The sequence below is a fragment of the Leptosomus discolor genome, chromosome 17, assembly GCF_034619465.1.
Source record: "Leptosomus discolor isolate bLepDis1 chromosome 17, bLepDis1.hap2, whole genome shotgun sequence".
NCBI classification, from domain to species: Eukaryota; Metazoa; Chordata; class Aves; order Leptosomiformes; family Leptosomidae; genus Leptosomus; species Leptosomus discolor.
In genome coordinates this window covers 14,730,061-14,752,088 of record NC_141407.1, presented here as the reverse complement: position 1 = coordinate 14,752,088, position 22,028 = coordinate 14,730,061, and the positions used below count along the sequence as shown (strand labels likewise).

General features: G+C 56.1%; 2 protein-coding genes across 7 annotated transcripts in view; one reads left to right on the top strand and one right to left on the bottom strand.

Moving 5' to 3' along the window:
- The window catches only part of LAMA5 (laminin subunit alpha 5), a 92,363-nt gene extending 82,220 nt beyond the window's left edge, over positions 1–10,143 (top strand). The window contains exons 53-81 of one of the 2 annotated variants that reach the window (XM_086474862.1): positions 33–229; positions 324–440; positions 521–675; positions 915–1,056; positions 1,361–1,463; positions 1,547–1,660; positions 1,781–1,960; positions 2,304–2,446; positions 2,673–2,858; positions 3,139–3,275; positions 3,710–3,863; positions 4,004–4,137; positions 4,263–4,425; positions 4,837–4,965; positions 5,180–5,331; positions 5,720–5,852; positions 6,143–6,283; positions 6,489–6,619; positions 6,702–6,869; positions 6,972–7,104; positions 7,247–7,404; positions 7,539–7,725; positions 7,990–8,142; positions 8,264–8,423; positions 8,531–8,661; positions 8,769–8,859; positions 9,733–9,852; positions 9,928–9,929; positions 9,991–10,143. In XM_086474862.1, the coding sequence (XP_086330988.1) occupies positions 33–229; positions 324–440; positions 521–675; positions 915–1,056; positions 1,361–1,463; positions 1,547–1,660; positions 1,781–1,960; positions 2,304–2,446; positions 2,673–2,858; positions 3,139–3,275; positions 3,710–3,863; positions 4,004–4,137; positions 4,263–4,425; positions 4,837–4,965; positions 5,180–5,331; positions 5,720–5,852; positions 6,143–6,283; positions 6,489–6,619; positions 6,702–6,869; positions 6,972–7,104; positions 7,247–7,404; positions 7,539–7,725; positions 7,990–8,142; positions 8,264–8,423; positions 8,531–8,661; positions 8,769–8,859; positions 9,733–9,852; positions 9,928–9,929; positions 9,991–10,143 (4,067 nt within the window). Of the gene's footprint in view, positions 1–32; positions 230–323; positions 441–520; positions 676–914; positions 1,057–1,360; positions 1,464–1,546; positions 1,661–1,780; positions 1,961–2,303; positions 2,447–2,672; positions 2,859–3,138; positions 3,276–3,709; positions 3,864–4,003; positions 4,138–4,262; positions 4,426–4,836; positions 4,966–5,179; positions 5,332–5,719; positions 5,853–6,142; positions 6,284–6,488; positions 6,620–6,701; positions 6,870–6,971; positions 7,105–7,246; positions 7,405–7,538; positions 7,726–7,989; positions 8,143–8,263; positions 8,424–8,530; positions 8,662–8,768; positions 8,860–9,732; positions 9,853–9,923; positions 9,930–9,990 lie in introns of both variants that reach the window. The other variant, XM_086474863.1, reaches the window with a different exon arrangement.
- Positions 10,144–11,873: 1,730 nt separating this feature from the next.
- Positions 11,874–19,285, bottom strand: ADRM1 (ADRM1 26S proteasome ubiquitin receptor). Of its 5 annotated transcripts, none has more exons than XM_086474729.1 (10): positions 19,258–19,285; positions 18,034–18,244; positions 17,654–17,770; positions 17,448–17,571; positions 16,928–17,014; positions 14,599–14,680; positions 14,142–14,371; positions 13,669–13,826; positions 12,691–12,793; positions 11,874–12,097 (listed from the first exon to the last, which is right to left on the bottom strand). In XM_086474729.1, the coding sequence occupies exons 2-10, from the start codon at positions 18,241–18,243 to the stop codon at positions 11,991–11,993; spliced, it is 1,218 nt and encodes a 405-aa protein (XP_086330855.1). In that variant the 5' UTR covers position 18,244; positions 19,258–19,285; the 3' UTR covers positions 11,874–11,990. The 5 variants fall into 5 exon arrangements, with proteins under 5 accessions (XP_086330855.1, XP_086330854.1, XP_086330856.1 ...); XM_086474728.1 differs by lacking the exon at positions 19,258–19,285 and adding an exon at positions 18,716–18,808 and having other exon boundaries at positions 18,034–18,248; XM_086474730.1 differs by lacking the exon at positions 19,258–19,285 and adding an exon at positions 18,555–18,750.
- Between the last annotated feature and the right edge of the window lie 2,743 nt (positions 19,286–22,028).

Here is a 22,028-nt window from a genome sequence, read left to right as displayed (position 1 = left end):
CTAGCGACAGTTCTCACCTCCTCCATCCTCAGTGCTGCATCAGGTGAAGAGTGAGCTGCATTCCCGCTGGGAATCCAACCAGGACTTGGTGAGCAGCATCCGGGACCGGCTGGCCCAGCACAGCTCGCAGCTGATGGATCTCCGCGACGCCCTCAACGAGGCGGTGAACAAAACCAGGCAGACAGAGGACTTGAACAGCCTGAACCGCAACAACCTGGAGGAGAGTCAGGTAGACCTTCACCAGATGGTCCTGTACTGCCGTGCAGCAGGGGGAGGTCCTACCCCAGCCCTGGCAGGACCTCACCCTGCGTCTCTGTGTCCAGCAAAAGAGCCGTGAGCTCCAAAAGCAGCACGCGCTGGTGCAGGAGACCCTGAGGATGGCCAAGGAATCCCTGGCCCAGGTCTCCAACTTCCTACAGAAGATGGAGAGCGCGAAGGAGGTGAGTGGTGGAGAGACTTCGGCACGGGCAGAGTGCGAGGGGGTGGCAGGAGACCTCGGGAGTGATGTGTGTCCTTGCAGGCGTACGAGAAGCTGGCAGCCCTGCTGGATGGGGCAAAGCTGCCCCTGACGGAGCGGGTCAAGAAGTTCTCTCCAGCCAGCAGCAAGATCCCCATCGTGGAGCAGGCGGAGGAGCATGCCCGGCTCCTGGATGAGCTTGCAAGGAACCTGTCCAGGTGAGACACCAGTCCTGACCCTCAGTAGTCGGGCTGTCTCCTCCCAGAGTTGGGGGTGGGAAACAGCAGCCCCACACCGTGTCAGGGGAGCAGCGGGGTGCCATCTCCAAAGCTTTATCTGGAGTTTTACCTGTGTTTATGTCATGATGAGGAACCCAAAGGGGTTTCTCTATGGGGCATGGGCAAGAGCCCAGCCTGAGCAGTCTCCGTGGACTTGATGGCTTCATTTTCCAACGCAGCATTATCCAGGGCACAAACCAGGATGGCTTTATCCAGCGGGCGATCGATGCCTCTAATGCCTACGCCAGCATCATTGAAGCTGTGAAAAAAGCCGAGCGAGCAGCCCACGATGCTGATGAGGCAGCCAGCGAGGCTTTGATGGTATGTGCCGCGGGGAGCCCCGTGAAGACGAGCGAAAGCCAGACTCCCTCGACAGGCCTCCACCTTTTCACACCCACACGTAGGCTCTGCTGCCCCTTCCCTCTGAGGCTTGAGCACGTTGTTCTGTGCCAGAGAGCAGAGCCCCTGCCACGGCTGGGGCCAGACTCTGGGGGTTCAGGTCTCCCCATCACGCCCCAGCAGCGCACCCCGCTGCCGTTGTCTGAATGAGTATTTTTGTGTGCAGTGAGGGCCAGAGACTGGAATTCCCGTTCAGACTCGCAGGCAGAGCCTGTTTGTTTTACAGAATGTCATATCAGAAAATCTCGGGGCCATCTCTAAAGAGCTGAAGAGGAACAGCAGCAACCTGGAGGAGGCTGTGAGGAGACAGCAGAGGAAACTCAATGAGGGTGAGAGAGACTCCTTGCAGGGTGTGATGCCCTTTGGGCTGGACTGAGGTCCAACACACACATATATATTTCTTTAATTGCAGCTATTAAAGGCACTCTGCAGACAGCAAAGGACAAGCTGGCTGACCTCCGTGCGAAGAAGGAGCAGCTCCTGGGCCAGCTCCAGTCTGTGCAGGACATGCTGGGCAGGGACCAAGGTTTGTCCAGGGGTAGCTAGACTGGTTGTCTCTGCTCCCTTCCTTGTGCCCAGACTGCAGCCCAAGGGTGCTTTCTCCTTGCTCCTGGCCATCCCAGAGATTTTCCTCCTTTCTTTCCAGAGGACACGAAAGAGATGATCCAGAATGCCAAAGCGGCAGCTGCCGAGGCCAACGAAACAGCTGCCAGAGTGGAAGATACCCTGAGCACCATGAAGAAGAATCTGGATGAGTGGAAAGACCAATACGGAGGCCTTCGAAATGAAGACCTGAACCAGGCAGTCCAGGATGCCAGGAAATCTGGTGAGTGCTGAGCCTGCTGGGCTGCCAGGGCTGAGTCCGACACGAGCCAGTGCATGGACAGACGTCCCCAGAGAGCTCCATGGTTTTGGAAGTCGTGCTTTGCAGCTCCAGGTCAAGACTAGAGGGAGGTGGCAGCCAAAACTGGGTGCTTTGGGTCCTGTGCCTCTTTTCTTTTTCCTCTCCCTGCGATGTCTGTGTCACCTGTACCTTTACTGGTGCTGGATTTAGGGGATCATTTTGTGACTCTTCTCCCAGCTGCCGCTGCGTTGGTTTGCATGTCTCGAAACTGCCTGAGCTTTGCACCTCCCTCCCTCACTAACCTTCAAAACCTCTCTGACCCCAGTGTCCAGCCTGGAAAGCACCATCCCGCTGCTGCTGGGGAAGTTGAGCAGCCTGGAAAACAGGAGGAACAAGAACGCCACCGTGTCGGAGAACATTGTGCGGATCCGGCAGCTCATCACGCAGGCGAGGAACGCCGCCAGCAAGGTAGGCTCGTGGGAGGGTGAGGACTGTGCACGGGGTGCCAGGGGCTTGGGCTGATGGGGGGGCTTACCTGAGGGTAGTGTGCAAATGGGAGGGCTGTCTAGAAGAGATCTGGGGCCACCAGACGTGGTCCCTTTCTGGTGGGAAGGCTCCAGAAAATGCATTGAATGGTAGAGCTGGCTGTGATGAGAGAGGCAGCAGCAGCGGGTTTGCATTTCTCTCCCTCCAGGTGAAAGTCCCCATGAAGTTCAACGGCAGCTCGGGTGTGCAGGTCCGGATGCCCAGCAACCTGCAGGATTTGGCAGCCTATACATCCCTCAAATTCTACATCCAAAACCCCGAGCCCAGGAGCCGGCAGCGGCGGCAGGACGGCACAGAGGAGGGGCGGTTCGTGTTGTACCTGGGCAGCCGGGAGGTGAGATGGGGCTGTGCAGGCAGGAGGAGGGCAGCAGGAGCCTGCGTTGGTAGCCTCAACGCCTGGACGTCGGCCCCTCCACCTTGGCCTGCTTCATGAGTGTCTTTGTGGGGAGCACGGACGGGCTCTGGGCGCAGCCGTCAGCCTGGCTGGAGGCGGATGGGGAGAGCTGGGTGAACTGCTTGGCCAGCGCAGCCCTGGGAGCATCAGGGAGGACATCGCTGGGTGCTCCTGCGTGTCCTGAACGCCAACGGGTGGCCCTGTCTCTCCCTGCGTTCAGGCCGCTGGAGACTACCTGGGCATCGTGCTGAAGGACCGCAGGGTGCAGTGGATCTACAAACTGGGCGATGAGGAGCCGGCCTCCCTAACCGTCGACGAGGATATTGGAGAGCAGTTTGCCACTGTCAGCATCAACAGGTAGGAGACTGATGGGGTGCATCCTGGGGAGGTACAGCAGGAGGCTGTCCCTGCAGCGGATGCAGGTAGTGCTACGCCCAAGCCCAGACGTGCCCTGGGGTTGCCGAGGTGCTGTGGGCTCCATCCAGTCATCCCTAAGTGATCAACACTGAGACACCTCAAAAAAAACTGGCAGGGAAATGGTGTCTTACCAAGTCATGGAGGGTCTGGGGGTGCCTGCAGGAGAGGGAAGATGAAGCTTATCAGCCTTGTGGCAGCGCTGATAAACATGAGTGCTGAGTCCTTTCAAAGCACTGCTGCTGTGGGGCTCCCCCAGTGGGAGAGGCACCCGTTTTTGGTAGGGCTGTGTGGGGAGGCCCTTTGCTCAGGGAGGGGGCAGGGTTTGCTGCTCTTTGGGGGTCTCCCCTTGTCTTGACCGCCCCTCCCTGCTGCAGGATCCTGCAGTATGGGCACATGTCGGTGATCGTGGAGAGGCAGACGGTGCACGAGACCAAGGGAGAGAGCGTGGCCAAGGGGGAGCAGGGGCTGCTCAACCTCGACCCGCGCAACGTGGTCTTCTACGTGGGTGGCTACCCTTCCAGCTTCACGGTGAGACAGGCAGCAGGGAGGGAGGCTCGGTTTTGTGGGCGGTATCAGTGATACCTTTGGAGTTTCTTGGAGGAGAAGACCCTTGATTTCACGGGAAAACCAGGACCAAACTCGCCCTAACTGTCCGGTTTCATTCCCAGCCTCCTCCCGCTTTGCGCTACCCCAGCTACCGCGGGTGCCTGGAGTTGGACACGCTGAACGAGGAGGTGGTGAGCCTGTACAACTTCCAGCACACCTTCCAGCTGGATACCACTGCCGAGAAGCCCTGTGCAAGGTAGGGCGCTGCGTCCAGGCTGGGGGCAGCTCTGGTCCGTGCCGCTTACCCTGACCCTTTGGCTGCCTCAGAGCAGGACAGTTGGCTTCGGAATGATGCCTTGGACCTCTTCTTGTGTGGCTCAGGTCCAAGTCCACAGGAGACCCGTGGTTGACTGATGGCTCCTACTTTGATGGCACCGGTTACGCGGAGATCAAGTTCGAGAGCCAGTACGGCACGACCAAGCGCTTCGAGCAGGAGATCCGAGTGGTCTCCTACAACGGGATCCTCTTCTTCCTGGAGAATCAGGCAGGTGCTTGCTCCCCTGGGGAGCCTTCACCCCTCAGCCAGGGAGCTAGGACAATCCCAGCCCTGCTTGCAGTCAGTCATTCCCAGTTCAGGGCCTTGGGGAGAAGAGGGCTTTGGAGATGGCAGAGCAGCGTTTGTGCACTCCTGTGAAAAGCCACAAGAGGGCTGGACCCAGACCTCGTAGGCAGAGGCGGTGGCTTACCTGGTGCTGGAGGTACCCCCCTGAACTCCAGGAGCACCCAGGCACAGCCCCTCCGAGCTAGAAGGCTGCTGCTCACAGATTTATCCCCCCAGTAATTCTCCCAGCGACGCATCAAGGCTCCCTCGCAGCAGGACCTGCTCCCCCCCGGTGCCACGGCTGCGTGCTGGACACCAGGACCTGGGGCTGAGTGTCCCTCCTGCCTCCCCCAGGGTCAGTTCCTGTGTCTGGCCATCCGGGACGGGAAGCTGGTGCTTTACTATGACTTCAGTACTGGCCTGGAGATGGCAAAACCCAGCAGCAACTCCTCCCTCACCATCAGCAGCACCACAAACAAAGCGGTAAGGGGGAACAGCCGCCTGCCCGGCTCTCCTGGGGGGGCTCCTCATCCAGAGGGTGGAGGGAGCACCCAGACCCTTATTTTGTGGTGTGGGGGCAGGGGGTTGCTGGCAAGAAGTTCTTTGACTGGAGCCATGAACCAGACACCTCACGCTGACCTCTGTGATGGACCTAATTGCCCCAGGGTGGTGGATCATTTTTCTCCTCTGTCTCCAGATCCAGATTTTCCTCCTCAAAATGAGCAACAAGAAGCGCATCCTGGTGCGGCTGGAGCGCCTCACCATCTTCATGGTGGAGCAGGAGAACTCCCTGGAGAACGCTGTCTCCTACTACCTGGGCGGAGTGCCCCCAGCTGTGCTGCCCCCAAGGTGGGTCCAGCCTGCAGTGGGGTGGGACAGTCCACATGTTCCTCACCAGTGTCCCTGGGGGTGGCACTGGCCCTTTCCCAGCCACGTCCAAGGATGCTGAGGCCCTGCTGGAGCTTTGGGAGAGTCATTTTTCTCTTGCTGCCTGTCACTGTGGGCTTGAGGATGGGACATCTCCATCTCTGGTGAGGGATGAGGTGCTGGAGGGTGTAACCGAGTCGTCCTTTGCCATGCTGGGTGCTTTGGAGCAGCCTTGGATGCACTGGAGATTACCCGTGGTCATCGTGGGTCCTTCCCAGGCACTCTGTCTGAAGGGCTACGGGGCCAGATCCTGCCCAGGGCTGGATCCTGCTCGGGGCTGGTCTGGTAACACCACCTCCTTCTCCTGCAGCTTGAAAGCCCTCTTCCCCACGGGTGGGCCCATCCGGGGCTGCATGAAGGGCTTGAAGGCTCTGGGCAAATACGTCGACCTGAAGCGCATGAGCACTGTGGGCGTGAGCTACGGGTGCACCTCGGACCTCCTGGTAAGCCCAAAGCCCTGGCAGCCTGTCCGGCGTGCTGGGGAAAGGGTCTGTCTGGGAAAGGCAGCACAGGACCCCCAGGACAGGCCCCATCTTCCCTCGTTCACACCGAAACAAGCATAAAACACCCCCCTCAGGTCCTCGGTGCGGAGGGGGTCGTGGTGAGGTGCTCCGCGGGATTGGCCCTAGCGCTGGTCAGACCCAGTGAGGACCTGAGCACCTCGGTCACCCTCCCAGCACCCCTGCAACACCAGGGCCAGGCTCTCACCTCGGCTCCGTGGTGTCCCTCACAGGTGGCTCGCTCAGTCAGCGTCCATGGTCACGGCTACCTGACCCTGGCCCTGAAGGACGTGCCGAGGCTGCAGGATTTCTACAGCGGCTTCAGCTTCCAGACGAGCCAGCGCGAGGGGCTGCTCTACCACCACGCCACCCAGGTGGGCACTTGCAGTCCCCTCCGGGTATTCCGGCTCTAGGGATGGTGCTGCCCCCCCTTGGGAAAGGGGAAGGGGATTTTTGGTGGGGCCAGAGGGTGAACCTGGAGTGAGATCTGCACCCTGAGCTCCTGGAGGGCCGTGGGGGAATGGGCCTTTCCTTGGGGGGTTCAGCCGCTGAGCAGCAACGGGGTGATGCTTTCTGCAGGAGGGGACGTGCCAGGTGTCCCTCCAGAGGGGCCAGCTGGCCTTGAACCTGCTGGAAACCAGAGTCACCACCGAAAATACCTATGCAGATGGCAGGGCCCACTACGTGGCCTTCTACAGCGATGCCCACGGGTACGTGTCCTGGCGGTGCCTGGGGGACGGGGTGCCGATGGCCGCGGGGACCTGCTCAGCCCGCGCTGCTGGTCCCCCGCAGGGTCCGGCTGTACGTGGACGACGAGCTGCAGGACGCGGCGGCGGGCGCAGGGCCCAGCCGGCGGCAGCGGCGGCAGGACGGGCGGTCGCTCTTCCAGCTCGGGGGGTCGCCAGAGCCGGGTGCCCTCCGCAACCTCACGGGCTGCGTCGGGAACGTCTTCGTCAAGCGGTGAGCGTCTCGGCGCCGCTTCAGAGAGCCGGGGCAGGGGCTCAGCCCCTGCCCGCCTCCCAGCTGGCTCGGTGACGGGGACCTCTTTCTTCCTGCGTGTAGGGTGTCAGAGCCGCAGATGGTGGTGGACCTGCAGCAGAACGTGGAGAGCATCAATGTCACCATGAGCTGTCCCTGGGGGGAGCAGCCGCAGCAGCTCAGAGTCACTCCGAAGAAGGACAGGCGGAAACCCAAGGTACCAGCTGCTGCTGAAACTCCCCCACATCCTCCTCCCCGTCCTCCTCAGATGCCCCCGTTGCCCCCTCGCTGAGCACCTCTGCCCCACGACGCCCACGGGGGTGCTCCCCTCACTCCGTCCTTTGGTGCCTCTCACGTAGGTGCCGGGCAAGCCTGCCTCGAAGGACCGCCGCCACGATCAGTACGGGCTTTGCCAGCTGCACCCACAGCCCCACGCAGTGGGGGGCACCTTCCGCTTTGGGGGTGCCCCAAGCAGTCGCTGGGAGTTCGAGGAGATCCCAGCCGCCTTTGGGCAGAGGTGAGGCTCACCCTATGCCCACCCCACGCAAAAGCACAGCCCCGGGGGACCATCGCTTGGAGACCACGTGTCCCTTCCCGTTGTGGGAGAGAAGGGTGCTCCGGTCACACGCCCCCCCCCCGCTGTCCCAGCAGGTCCCATTTCTCCCTGGAGGTGAAGCTGAACTCCTCCAGCGGGCTGCTCTTCTACGTGGCAGGCGAGCGGGGCACCTTCATGGCTCTCTTTGTCTCCAACGGGCGCTTCGTCTTCCTGCTGGACGTCGGCGGGCGCCGGCTGCGCATCCGCAGCAGAGACAAGTACCGTGACCGGCGGTGGCACACGGTGAGCCGAGGGTCAGGGATCGGTGGGACCTCCCCGAGCCACATCCCCTGCGCCCCCCACGTGCCCCTGCAGGGGTTAGCTCAGTGCAGCCCCACTCTGGGCATCGCTTCCGAACGGCGCACGGGACACGTGTGGTCCCACGGGAGCAAAGGGGACAGCAAGGACACAGCCAAGGCTGGTGGAACCTCCCAGCTGAGGTCTTCCTTCCCTGGGCACAGCCCTGGGGCTCCTTCCAGCCCTGGCACTGACCTTTGGTCCTTGCAGGTCTTCTTCAGCAGAGACCAGAGCCGAGCGCAGCTGGTCATCGATGGGCTGCGAGCCCAGGATGCTGCAGTGGCCACCGCAGGGCTCTTCGTGGCCCGCACCCCCTTGTATGTAGGGGGGGTCCCGGCTGGAAAAGCCAAGGCTCACATACCGGTAAGGGCTTGGTGGACCCATGGCATCGCCCTGTCTCTGCCAGTTCCCAGTCCCGTGGCATCACGCCGTGCCTGCCCGTTTTTGGCCCCTCTGCGCTCACTCCCGTGGCCTCTCTCTGCAGGTTTCATCGGCCTCCAGCTTCGACGGCTGCCTGAGGAACCCACAGCTGGACGGGAGGCCCCTGGGTCCCCCCTCACGCACCTTTGGGGTGACGCCGTGCTACGAGGGCGCCCTGGAGAGCGGGGTCTTCTTCGCTCGGGACGGCGGGTCCATCGCCCTCGGTACCCCGCAGCAGCCTGGGCTGGCTCCCACAGCCCTGGGACTGGGAGGGACGTGTCTTATGGGAGGTCCCTTACTCCTCTCCTCACCGGTATCATTTCTTTCCCAGCTGATGCAGTGATGACCGAGCAGGACTTGGAGGTGACACTGGAGGTCCGTCCCCGCAGTGCCTCTGGCCTGATCTTCCACATCGGCACGAGGAGAAGCCACCATCTACTGCTGTACATGGAGGACACGAAGGTAGTGGGAGGGTGGCTGCTTCCCCACAGGTTTTCAGAGGCAGCAGCCATCTCCTGCCCATCCTGCTCAGCTCACGGGGCTCTTAACGGGTTTGTCTCATGCACCAGGTCACTGTGAGAGCAAACGCTGGGGCTGACGAGTTCTCCGCCTCGGTGACGTGCCCGTCTCTCTGCGACGGGCAGTGGCACACCATCGCAGGTGAGGTGTCAGCCAGCACTTGGGAGGCTGCTCTGCTCCTGCTGCTCAGACCCTGGGGGGAGCCTGGGACCTTTCCTCGGGTATTGAAACCCCAGCTCCTGCCTGTACACAATTAATTTGGGAGATTGTAGCTGCCATTAAGTCATTTCCTAATTAATGGGAGTCCTTGCCTGATGGTGTTAGCGCTGTCAGATCGGGTGGGCAGGAGAGACAGGGTGTTTCCCCAGGTCGCAGGAGGGGTGTCCCACGGTCCCAGCTCTATCCAGGACTCTTGTGCCCTGCTGAAGGTGAAAGCCCCGCTTGCTCTGGTGCAGAGTGTGTCCACAGGGCTCAAAGCCCACGGCTGGGACCGGTGACGTGCAGACTTCCCACCTGCACAGGCAAAAACTCGGCCTTTAGCGTAGCAGCCGTTGAGCAAGCGCTGAGGTTGTGCATCGAGCCCTTTCTGGGGAAGGGGGGGGGTCACAGCTGCAGCCCCCGTCTCAGCTCAGCTCTATTTTAGGCCCTCGCCTTGCTCGACCCAGCACTGGGTGAGAGCCATCGTGTGCTCCTGGTGCTTTTTCAGCTTCAGGCCCTCCCCGCATCCATGGCTGGCGCGGGTCTGAGCTGACCCCAGCTGTCCCACCCCGCTGGGAGAGGGCAGCCCTTTTCACTGGAGCAAGACACGGTGCTTTGTGGGTGGCCGCTGAGGCCAAAGGACAGATCTGGGGGGACGCTGTCCAGGCTCTGGGTGTTTCCCATGAGCCAGGCCAGGTCCTCTGACCCTCCCAGTGGTTTTGCTCTGCTCCAGCACTGGCTTGGGCTGGCGGGCGGGCGGAGGTGGACTTGGTGTCCAGGAAAAGAAGCGGCACTGACTCTCGTTTTCTTCCGAAGTTACCAAATGGAAAAACGTCATCCAGGTTGATGTGGACACGGAAGGCAACTACACCGTGGGACCCAGCCAGCCTCCTGCACCCAGCACGAGGGCAACCTTCTGCGTGGGAGGGCTGCCAGGTGAGTTGGGAAAGATGCGCTCCAGAACAAAATACCCCAAAGCCATGAAATATCCCTATTCCAGGTGAAAGACAGAGGTACTTCATGCTCTCTTATTAGCCAGACTAATCCTTGCTTTTCTGTGTTCCTTTTGCCGAGACAGACAAGGCCAGCACAGTGTCGCCGTTACCTCCCCTCCCTCCTTACGTGGGCTGTATGAGGAACCTGGTGATTAATCGCAGCCACGTGGACCTGCCGCGAGCTGGGACTGTCAGGGGCTCCGTTGGCCTTCGGGGTTGCCCCGTGCTGTAAGTAAGTGCCACCTCCGTGTACACCCGACCGGCAGCGCTGCGCTGCTCCCCGTGCCCCAGGCGTCGCCGATCGACAGCGTTAACCGTGGTCGAACACCCTTGATCTCCAGCGACTGCGGGCACAAGCCTGGGGCCAAAACCAGAGAGGGGCCACGAATCCAAGGGGAAAGGAGGGCAGGGGAGGAAGGTGGGGGGAAGGGGGGCACTTTGGGGACGTCTTACACAAATACAACCAAAAAGTTGGAGCAGGATGATGGACACGTCGAGTCCTTCCGCGGTGGTCAGTAAGAGCAAGTGTCCTCTGCAGAGCGTGGGCTGGAGCACGCAGCAGCCGTGCGTCACCTCCTAAATCCTGTTCCCTGTACCCCACACTGACAGCGCACGTAGATGTAGTTCACGGACCACTTGAGGCTATTAATAGCAGTCACAGACTGTCTTCTGCTCAAGGCTGCAGGCAGTTTCTGTTTTATAATAAATGCAATTAGGACAAACTGGATTAATTCCGTCACTTTTGTGTTTTTATAAGCAAGGATGCGTTTAACCTCCCCGCAAGGGCAGGCTCGGTTCAGCTGCCACTGCTACGCACAGAGCTCTGCAAGGGGGAACTTGGACAAAATTCTGTTCTCAGAATTAGCATCTCGTCACCAGATTAATTTATAAGAATCAAAATAAATAAATAAATAAATAGGCCGGGAGAACTGCTGAGGGGAAGCGGACAGACACAACTACTGCTCTGCCTCTCTGCAGTTGCATTCAGCGCTGGTAGATACACTGACAAAAGTCCTGTTGCATGAAGCAAGAAACTGTTGCTTGAAAGGGAAGAAACCACGAACGGTGCCCTCCGCGCCTGGCCGGCTGCGAGGTGTCACTTGGCCCTCACCGGCCCCGCCAGCAGTTGCCTTCTCCTGCTCAGCCTCACTCCTGCCTGGTGTAGTGCAGTCTTCACTTGAAAAAACCCTTTTCTCCCAAGACACCTAGTTCACTTGTGCACTTACACGTCATATATATATTTGTGTGTGTGTGTATATATATCTAGCCACTTGGGGACAAAATCTTGCTTCTGAAATGGACTTATAACTTATATCATTATATTGTGGGTTTTTTTTTTATGAGGGGTAAATATTGTAAAATGGGTTTTTAACATGTCCATCTTAAACAAATGTAATTATGACCTGTTTTTAAGTTGTAGTATTAAAGATGGTCTTTGTAAATCACTGGTACGTACTTTGGAGTCAAATAAAAGTTTTGCATTACTCTTTCACTTTACTGGCGAAGAGCAGGTACGAGGCTGACGTAGGACGGGAAGAGGAATAATCCCCACCTCAGGAAGGGGCACGATGGGGCCGTTACAGTTGTGTTGGCCATAAGCAGCTCCCCCAGTACACGGCTGCAGGGGTAGCGCTGGGACGTCCGTGAAGGTGTCACCTCCTCGTGCTCAAAGGTGAAGGCCCGCGCCCAGGACAGCCCTTGCGGTGGGGGGCGGTGACCGGGGGAGCCGGCAGCCCCGCAGATCACAGCCTGGGGGGGCCGAGACTGGACGGCCGTGGCTTTGAGAGGCTCCTTCCACATACACTGACAGGGCTCAGCCCTTTTATCGCAGGGAAAGCGGAAGAATTAGTCGAGCCTGATGTCAAAAGCATCAAAAATGTGACAGTAAGCAACTCCGCTGAAAAGAGAGAGCAAGCCCTGCTGTCAGCACCCACCTTAAACAGACTGAGAAAGAACAGTATGGCAGATAGAGAAAATCCCTTTATTTGTAGATTTATATAAGCATAATATGAAGTTAGTAATCCTACTGCAGTTGCTTAAGTTAGTATCTAGGAATATCTGTAAGGAAGAGCAAATAACTTAATCTAAACTCATATCTTCCTCTTCGTCTTTCTTGTCCTTAGAATCTCCTTCCTTTTGGTCTGACTTGACACTGTTCTGCATTGCTTTGGCAAACGCTTCTACATCTGGAAGTTAAACACAGCAGTTACTTAACGCTGCACTTTCTGGGATGGAGTTCATTGTCCACACAAGGTTAAGCTTCATTACTTGGAAAATAAACAGTTGCTTTAGTAAGAATCTACTAATAGGGAAGAAAATTTTAACACTCCTTTAATATAGAACACACGTTCGGCTCACCCTGACCTAGGCAGCGGTTTCTGCACTTTTAACTCTGGGCACAGGCAGCCTGAGACCAGAATTACCTCAGCCGGGGAAGGGATGCTAAAAGCTCATCAGGGAAAACTAATCCCCTGCCCTCTAGTGCCACAGGCCACAGCACTTATTTCAAATGACTCATTAAAGACTCCCACAAAAGAGGCATTCTGAGCAAGGTGACTGCCGTGGCCAGAGTCTTTTGCCTCTCTATCAACCAAAATACCCCAAAGCTGCTCAGCACAGCTCTTCCTTTGCAGGCCCCGACTCCTCTAAGCACACACCCAGACACCACCCGGCCCGCTGGGACCACCTGCCTTTGCAAGGGGCACCTTCTGGCCGTTGTTAACTGTGCCCGATGTGAAAACCAACCCCACCCCATCCCACCCCCAGCAGCAATCCTTACCTCCTTTATTCGCTGCATCCACGGCCTCGGCCGGTAAGCCGAACTGGCTCATGAGCGGGCCCAGCTGTCCCGAAGCCAAGGCAGCGCTGAACATGCTCAGTGCCTGCGAAGGGGAGTCAACAGCGTCAAAAACCCAGTTGGGGCCTCGCGCTGCTCCAGCACCACGTGGCTCCTGTGCCAGGGGACCCTGCGGGCGGCCAGGGGGGGGCTTCGATGTGCCGCCACCCCCCCCGCCCCCAGCCCGGTGCGGCTTCTGGGACCGATGGCGGCGTCGAAGCAGCACCGGGCCGGGAAGCCCAGCCCGGTAAAGCCCTGCCAGAGCGAGCCCCCCGCCACCCCCAGCGCCAGCCCCGCCAGCTGGGTCAGCGCACGGGCGGCCTCAGCCTTTCTCTACGGGCTGATGCTCTACGGGCCGATGCTCTACGGGCTCGCCCTCAGTGACGAGTCCTGTCTGCACAAAAGCGTTGCCGCAGTTTAAACTAAAAAAATCATCTTAGCCACTGAAAGGTGGTAAATTCGGCAAATTTCAGTCGGTGTAACTAGGTCACGTTGGCCTGTAATACACCAGTTTTAAGCACGCAGACAGTCCTGGAATTAAGTTCTAGTATTTCAAGGGGAACAAGGGGTGTAGTGCTGTAATCACGAGTGTCTCTTCCCCTCAGTGACTTGAAATGGCCTTTAAGGCGACTGCTGATAAGCCACTTTTTGACAGGGACTAACGAATTTACTACTACTCCTGTCGCCTGCCAGAGAGAATTTATAATAAAGAGAAAGGTAAAGCCCAATCTGCCCTTGGGTGACTGCAGGAAGGAAGAACTCGTGCTCCGTTAAATCACGTTCCTCCTCCTTTCCGCTTCTGCTGAGCAACCTCCAACTCCAAACAGTGTCAGGAACCTGAAAAAGCAGGGCAAGGCGAATCGTGCCACGCGGGGGAGGAGGGAAGGAGCACTGCACGCCCCGTGACAGCCAGGCACCCACCTGCTGAAACTGAGGAGACGTCAGGGTGTTCTGAATCTCTTCTGCAGTCTGCGGCAGAGATTCCCCCGAGGGGAGGTAAGGCATCAGCCGCTCCTGAACTTCAGCATTGGCCAGGATGGGAGCCATTATCTCGGGAGTCAGAACAGTTGCCAGGTCAACTAGGAAGAAAATAAAGGGCTGGCTGTTCGGGTGTGCACAAATCCCCACGTTTTGTCATGTAAACCAAATGATCTCGTCAGAGGAGCGCTGAGAGTTAGCACACTGCCAGCATCCTTTCTCCCTCTCTCAGGTTTGGAGTGAGAATAAGACTCTTGAAGCAGGCAAGAACAGCACTCAAATGAAAAGAAAAAAAGAACCTCCCAAAAATAAAGATATTAAAGAGACCGTTTAAACCGATTTGGAGCAGGATGGGACAGTAAAACAGCTCCAAAGGACTCCTGGATCCAAGAGCTGCCTGCTCAGAGCACTGTTACCTTGCTGTCCTCCTGCTCCAGACGGCACGTTCATAGTAGCTAAAATGTTCTGAAGGTCACTCAATTGAATGGGCTGGGTTGGGCTCGTGGCCGAGCTGGTTCCATTGCCCGAACTGGGTACGGGGCTCGGACTGGTCACGGATGCAGCCGCAGGAACGGACGGGGCAGGCGTTACACGCGTAGAAGAAGTCGTGGAAGATGGCGTGACAGCAGCTGATTGGCTGCGAGAGCTGGAGAAGATAATTAGTATAATTAATTCCCTGCAAAAAAGCAGCTTTGCCTCTTGTATTTTGAAAAGCTTCTTTTCAAGCCCTTACAGTATGAAAAGCTCCCACCTCATTTTAGAGGTAATAAACAATCTTTTAATTCCCGTCGTATTTCCTGTTCAGCGGCTCACGATTCCTCCCACAGAAGAGGCAACACAACTATTTCAAACCCAGACCACGAGGTGTCCTACCTGGATGAGGAGCTGCTGGTCGGGGGTCCCCCACTTCCAAGCAGACTGGCCAGCCCAGGACCCGTCAGTGCGCCCAGCCCACCTTCCGTAAACACAAAAACCAAACAGGTTTAGAAATCTGTTCCTTGGGGGTTTTTTTTTGCACCTCTCTGCTCTAGAGAGGTCGCTCTTGTACCTGAAAGGGTTTATTTGCTAAAACAGAGGAGGAGGGGGTGAAAGAGCCCAGACCAACCCCCCCCACCCTTCTGTAAATTAACAGCTCTCGTTTTCTCATCTTGCAGCCCTATTAGAAAACTACCTTAGAGAGCTGCACGGTTTAGAAACGACTCAATTTCTAGAGGTACACGAGGATAAAATGACTTCAGTTTGTGCCATACATACATGATCACTGCAGCACAGCCCTCTCCTCTTCTCTACTGTAGTTTCCCAAAAAATCCAGCTCTTCTCTAACGCTTAAAGCCAAGGCCCTCAGATTACAGAGGCAGCTTTTGAGTCACCACCACCGTCTCCCCACACCACCCGGGTTTTGCAGCTTCACGCCTAACGCAGAGAGGCAGCAGCAGCAGCAGCAGCCGGGTCCTTCAACACTTCGTAGGCAAAGGAAGGACAACCCCACGCCCCAACAAAGCAATCCCAGTAGAGCAGCGATCAGGGAACAGCTGGAAACCAGCACTCGCCCTTCAAGCCAACTGCCACACGCACGAGAAATCAGAACCAGCCTCCTTCATCCCCACACCCCAACTACCAGGGGCTTAGCGGAGTGTGTTGGTCCCCTGGCGCTGTCAGCGACCCATTGTCTCCCCCTGCGGTTCCTTTGAGCCCCGTCAGCCAACCGCTCCATTTACCACACGCCTCCCCTCCAGCGGTTCCTGGGACCACAGCCAGTCAGACACACGTCCCTGCACCAGCACCTGCTCTCAGCACCCACCTTGGGGGAACCACCTGCGAGCAGAGGCCAGGAGGGCAGCGCTCCGTGACCAAACACGCGATTCACCGGCACTGCAGGACACCGGAGGTCAGAGCGAGCACCGGCCACCAGCTCCCTCCTCTGTAGAGGACCCGCTGCTACGGAACCATGCCCCTAACACCCACACCTTCGCTAGTCACAGAGCTTCCCCAGCAGCAGGGTGAAGCTAACTGGGCTGTACCACGCACTGCTCTACTCAATCCTTGCTAGGGAAGTTTAGGCAGGAGCAAGAAAGCTCCTTTGTGGCAGGAGCTCTGCAATAAAGGCAGAGTCCCGAGAGAGATGCAAACGAACAAGACGCTACTGGGGGAAGAGATCCACACAGATTCACCACAGCCACCGCTTGCCAAGGCAAGCAGATGGTTTTCTTTGCGTTACTGTAGCGAGCTTCATGTCAAGCTGTCCTATGGCTAGGTGTAAAGGCAAAGAAAGACGAGCTGCTGAGGAAAAAGCGTTGAGACGAAGAGGAAGACAGCCTCAGGAGTCATGTGAAGCTTCAAGAAGGAATATCTTTTCCAAACACACCCAAAACGCCAGACTCTTCCACCACTAACATGAGATTTGCATCTGAACATCCCACCAACGTGAGATTTGCATCTGAAGCTAAAAGGACACGAGCTAGATCCACAAAAATGGACTCTGGAGCTTAAGCACAGAGCCTCAGTCACCGCTACCTGCTAAGCGTTACTTTGCCTACTTCCACTCGAGGGTCTGACCTCTCCGAAAATGTTCTACTGGGCTTGGAGCACGGACAGCGTTAAGAACAGACCACAGCAGGGACGCCAGCACCTCTCAGCCCCTTCAGAAAACCAGCGTGGTGATTCAAGCTCTCCCCAGCGCTGCCCAGGAGAGAAAGCCCTCACCCGAGCCTTACCCCTCTGACTAGCGTGCTGTGGGCTGGGTACACTCCAGCCTTCCTCTCGAACTCTTTCTGCTTTTCACACAAATATTCACTGGATCAGAGACAACAACGAGCCACTCCACAGCTTGGTAACTGGGACACTCACTCATCCTGGCTTTCAGTCCCTGCTCCAGTGAATATTTAAGGAGGAAGAGGAGGGGTAGAAAAAAAGGAGGGGGAACAAAAAAAAAAAAAAAAGGCAGAAGATTCAGCAGAGCAAAGAGCAGAGCTGATGTTCCTTGCAGATCAAGCCCTAAGGTGAGTGCCATGTAGAATCTGGTACCCTTCATTTCCTGCATCCTTCTGTTTGCCCCTTAGCTCATCTTTGAGGCAGGGCCTTGCTTTCTCACATGAAAGCAGCGCTATTCAGATCAATAGCACTACTGGAAAATATTGTCAGGTAAGATTTAACCTGGCAGGAGAAAACACCATTTTGGCATAAAGATATTAAAGCATTTTACCAAGTCCTCCTAAGCCCGTTGGTCCGATCAGCTGCATGAGCTGGTTATGGCTCATGTTTCCAAGAAGGCTTTGCAAGCCACCCTCACCTAAAAACAAAAACATTCTGAAACACAACATATTCACATAGGTTTGGTTTTTTTTTTTTCACAGCACTCCAGCTCAAACAGCAGGAGATTAATTGGCATCACATTCTGTATGGAAAAAACAGTTTCAGGTGTTTACTGATTCATGATGCTCATAAAAGATAAATGCAACTTGGCTTCGTGAAGAGGTAAGACTCCAGAGAATCTCCTGGAAACAACGAGAGATTTCTTCTGGCAGTCTTAACTTTCAGCCTGTACCTACTGTAACAGCACAGTTTATTTTGCTAGAACATGTTTAGACTTCTGGTATTAACATTGTCCCCAACTCACCCTCCGTAGCCAGCAGGAATTTCTTCCTAGGGAACCGTGCTTATTCTAAAAATAAATTAAAAAAAAAAGAAGCCTCTCACATGAAGGAGCAGAGAATGGACTGTACCTCCTAAGGCCGAGAGCTCGTGGCCTCCGCTTGCATTTCCACCCAACGCACCAGGCATTGGTGGATTGTTGAGATACTCGTTCACTTTACGGCAATGTTCTTCATCCTTGTCCGTCTTCGGCTCCTGCAAGAAAGTTCCTCTTGGTACGAGTCAAAACCGGAAGTATTTTGTTGTAAAAGACCTTTATTATCGACTTCCCACAAACCTGCATCCAGAAGAAGAGTCGTTTTGATCCTGCCTTGAACTTCAATACGTACACACGGCCGGTAGTGCACTGGGGTACCCTCTTGAATTCACAGTCATCGGGAAAAATAATCAAATCCTGGAAAACGTAGCATCAGGAACAAATGTTTGAGGAAATACACGAATATTCCTTTTAGCCTCCCAAAGACCTCTGCCCTCCTCCCCAAACCTTCTTCCATCTGCTCCTCAGAGCAGAGAGGATTTGGAAGCACAGGTCTGTCGGGCCAGTGGCATTCCCATCCTAATTTGTCTCAGAAGAGCTCTTTCAGCAGTGCCAGCGGAACAAGGACACCACAGACCGCGCCTGAATGCCTCGGCACGGAAACACAAAACCATACTCACGTCCTCGACGTTGCCCGAGGTCCTGTCCTTCCAGCAGAAGTGAATGAGGGAATCATCAGTTTGCTGGATGTACACAAGGCCTTTTCTCTTGTCTGGGGTTACAGTGCTGCCCTTCAGGGACATTTTCCCTGCCCGAAATTCCACCAGGTATTTGCTCGAAGAGCCACGGGAGCCTGGCACCAGGCTTGGAAATAACGCACCTGAAGACATCCTGGAAAGAGCAAGAGCAGCAGATGCGATGAGAACCCTTCCCATCTTCTCTCAACATCAAATTTCGATCTTTTATCAAGTGAGTTCCACAAAAGGAATCTGTCTCACTGCCTGCAGCATTTCAGGGTGATCCAGAAGAGCTAAAGCAGAACGCAGGGTGAAAACAGGACACCCCACAGATCTCCACTAACAAAGAGGAGCCTGTCTGCTAAAGCACTTGAAAATGAAACCATCATCCCCCCGACGCTTCCTTCTTCGGTTCATATCACAGCTCACAAGATCAGGGACGTTTTAATTGCCAGAAGCCCTACCGTAACGCTGATCTTCGGCCTCCTGCTTCAGCATCCCAGCAGAGAACCGCAGGGCGCCCTGTGCCAGAGCAACCCCGCACAGGTGACCTCCTCGCAGCTCTGCACCCCGCCGCACCCGCGGCAGCTTCATGTCTCCCGAGGAAAGCATTTACCGGCCCCGCCAGTCGAGGCGTTAATGCCGGGAGACCGGTCGGCCTGCATGACTTGGCAGTTGTTTTCAAGCTCGCAGTACCGCTTAACCCCCGCCATGCTGGCCGATCGGAGGGCACCGCCGGTAGCGGCCGGTCAGAGCCGGCACCGCCGCAGGGGAGCGCGGCCCGAGCCCCCCCCCCCCCAGACGCCAGGAGCGGAGCTGCCGGCACACCGGGCCGCGGGGGCAGGCCGGCACCACAGCACAGCCACAACCCGGCCCGACGCCTCACAGGCCGCCCGCCCGGCCGCGGCCGCCCCCTTGGCGCTCCCCGCCCGCCCAGAAGCCGCGATCTCCAGCCGGGCCCACCGAGGCCGCCAGGCCGCGTCCCCCCAGGCCTCCCCCGGTAGGAGCCCCCGCTCCTCCGCGGGAGGCGCAGTCGACCCCCGGGCCGGCCCCCAGCGAGCGTCGAGGCATGCGGCGGACAGGGCCGGGCCAGGAGGAGCCGAGGAGCCCGTGGCGGAACGCGGCCGGGCCCGTCCCGCCCCGCCCCGCCGCCCCCCGCGCCGGTACCTGCCGCCGCCGCCGCCCGCAGGCCTTGCGCCGCTCGGCTCTTCCTGCCCCGCGCGCCGGAAGCCCGCCCGCCGCGGGGCGGGGCGGCACCATCGCCTCCGCGGCTCCGCGCGGTTGGACGACGCGGCTGTCAGTCAGGGGTGGGCGGGCCGAGGCGCCCTGCTGTGTCACGGCGGCGGAAGATGGCGGAGCCCGCGCCCCGCCCGCCAAGCAGAGGCCGGAGCCCGGCTCTTCTCCAAAACCACCTTTATTCCGTTTACAGCGTTACAGTCGCGCCCACAGGCCTGTGCAGAGCGGGGTGCAGCGGGGGCGGGGAGCGGGGGTCGGTAACGAGCACGAAAATAAACCCGGGGCGCTGAAGGCCCGAGCCGGGGCTTCGCCGAGCGGAGCGCGGGAGCACGTGCCGCCGGGGCAGAGCGCCCCTACGGTACCGGGGAGCCCAGGTCGGGGGTTTCCAACCAGCCGGAGCCCCAGGGTGGCAGCGGCCGCCCCAGGGTTGGGAGCAGCTCCCTCCCCGCTTCTCCAGGGGAAGAGGCTGAAGTTGGCGGTTTAAAATATTTTTTGGCAAAAAAAAAAAAAATCACTGAGAAATTATTTCTAATTATTAAACATAAATACTGCTGCTTCGTTCTGGTTTTTCTGGGCAATTCAGGGGACATGCGTCCTGTCCTCATTCATGTGGGCACCATAATTAGATAAATGCCGGATCTCTGAACAAGCTGCTCCCAATTTACAACATGACATTGCCTCAAAGGCAGACACTATACAGCAACTATAAAATTAATTTTTCACTTCCACTACATTTTTTTTGTAGTCAAAGTCCACTCGCTCCCCGGCTCCAGCTGACCCTCGGCCTTTCCGCTGTCCCGCCCAGGCAGCGCTGCCACCGCAGCCATTTCCCTTCCCGCCATCCGGCAGGTTCCCAGCCCGACGCCCGTCCCTCACCACCACCGCTCTCGGAGCCGACGGACCGCAGGGCAATGGGCTGCTAAGGAACAGAGTCCACCCACGGCCGGGAAAAGGCTTCGGTGGCGGGGCGGGAGGCGTTCCACGCGCTGGTTTAAGTCCTCTTCATCGAACGAGTATCACGGCGAAAACAAAGGACAGACCCAGACCTGGCTGAACAAAGCCAGAGTCATCTCCAGGCTCTCTCCTCGTGCCCTGCCAGACAGCTGCCCTGGTTCCAAAGCCTCACAAAAATCCCTCTGTCACCATCTGGAGGCCCAAAGGTTATTAAGTATTTATTATAATTTGTTTCTAGATGGTTTCTCTACATAGCCGTATTAACATATACTAACACAGTTATCTTATATACAGTGTTTAATCAAGTTATAAAAGTGACATTCTTTCAAAAGGTGCAAAGTTATTAATGTTTTGTCACGTAAACTACTGAGGCGAGATCTGCATCGAAAATAAAACTTTTTCACTTTCAGAGCAATCGAAATGCGGCATCAGGAGTCCCATGGCCAGCCAAGCATAGACGTGTCAGCACTGAGGGGAAAGTATCTTGTAAGTGTGGTCAATGAAGAACCATAAATTAGATGAACGAATTTGGAACTAATATGAAGTGTCACTACAAATTTTACACTGGAGGAAGGGGAGAAGGGGGTAAAGACGTAACTAATGAAGCGTTCTTACTTTAGAAATCTTCCCAGTTTCTTTTTAAATCCCATGAAGATTCTACACTGAAGGTTGGATTAAACACATTGTTACGAATTTTTTCATGCTTTCACATAATGACAAGGCTTTAGGTCTTTGAATTTCAATCACGACTTAAGACGAGAGGGAGGCTAACCCGTACACTTCTGATAAACAGAGTATTTCTTTAGCAATTACTCTACAGTTTTTCCATTCAGGCAATTCCTATTTATATGTATTGTTTTAAACACACTACTCCAGCATTAAACATACTGTTTAGCTTAAGCAAGTTTTAAATTCCCAGGAGATGTTAATCCTTTCAATCCTCACCTAACAAAGGGTTCCCTATGCTGCTTACAGCATGTTTGGAAAGCGGGTTACTTTTTTATAAAAAGTATTTTTATGCTGTCCCATATGGATCAGCAATGTCTCTTTAAAAGCCAAGTGTCCGTGCACTTCCTAGGAACACACACAACGCTCCTGTCTGTGCCGTGTCACCAAGCCCAGCCCATCAGTCCCAAAGACTTGCCATCAACACCAACTACAAGTTCTGGCAACAGAATGAAGTCGCCGTGAGCACATTTCAGATCAGACCCTTACTTACTGCCTTAAAGTTTTACAGCTTCTTATTTTTCCACTGAAGACTACAACTAAATTTCCCCAAAATTTAAAGTTCATCCAATCATCAGATGCATCATTTGATACAAAAATGTTTCTCCAGCAGTATGTTAATTTTCTTTTGCTTTTTCATCCTGTGGCTGGGAGAGATGCACTTCACAAATGTACTCTCTGGATGAAACCACAGATGTTTTTGGACATCAATGAGACCAGTTCTTCCATCAGCTCCTCAAGCTGCTGGTGGTTTAACACCAGCAACTTCTGAATTCCTGTAAACTTCATAGCAGTGCAGCTGCTCTCCATTTTTGCCTGGCTACTCAATTAAAAGCTTTCATAAAAGAAAAAGCAACATTAGGATTAATTACTGGACCTAATTTTTCAAGCCTTTCTCCCCCCTTACCCCCCCGAAGTGTACCACTTGAAAGAAAAATGAATGCATCAATTCAGTAATTGATTATTTTCAGTATTATATGGCTTTGACAGTTTGATAAGGAACAACAAAAAAAAAATCCCAC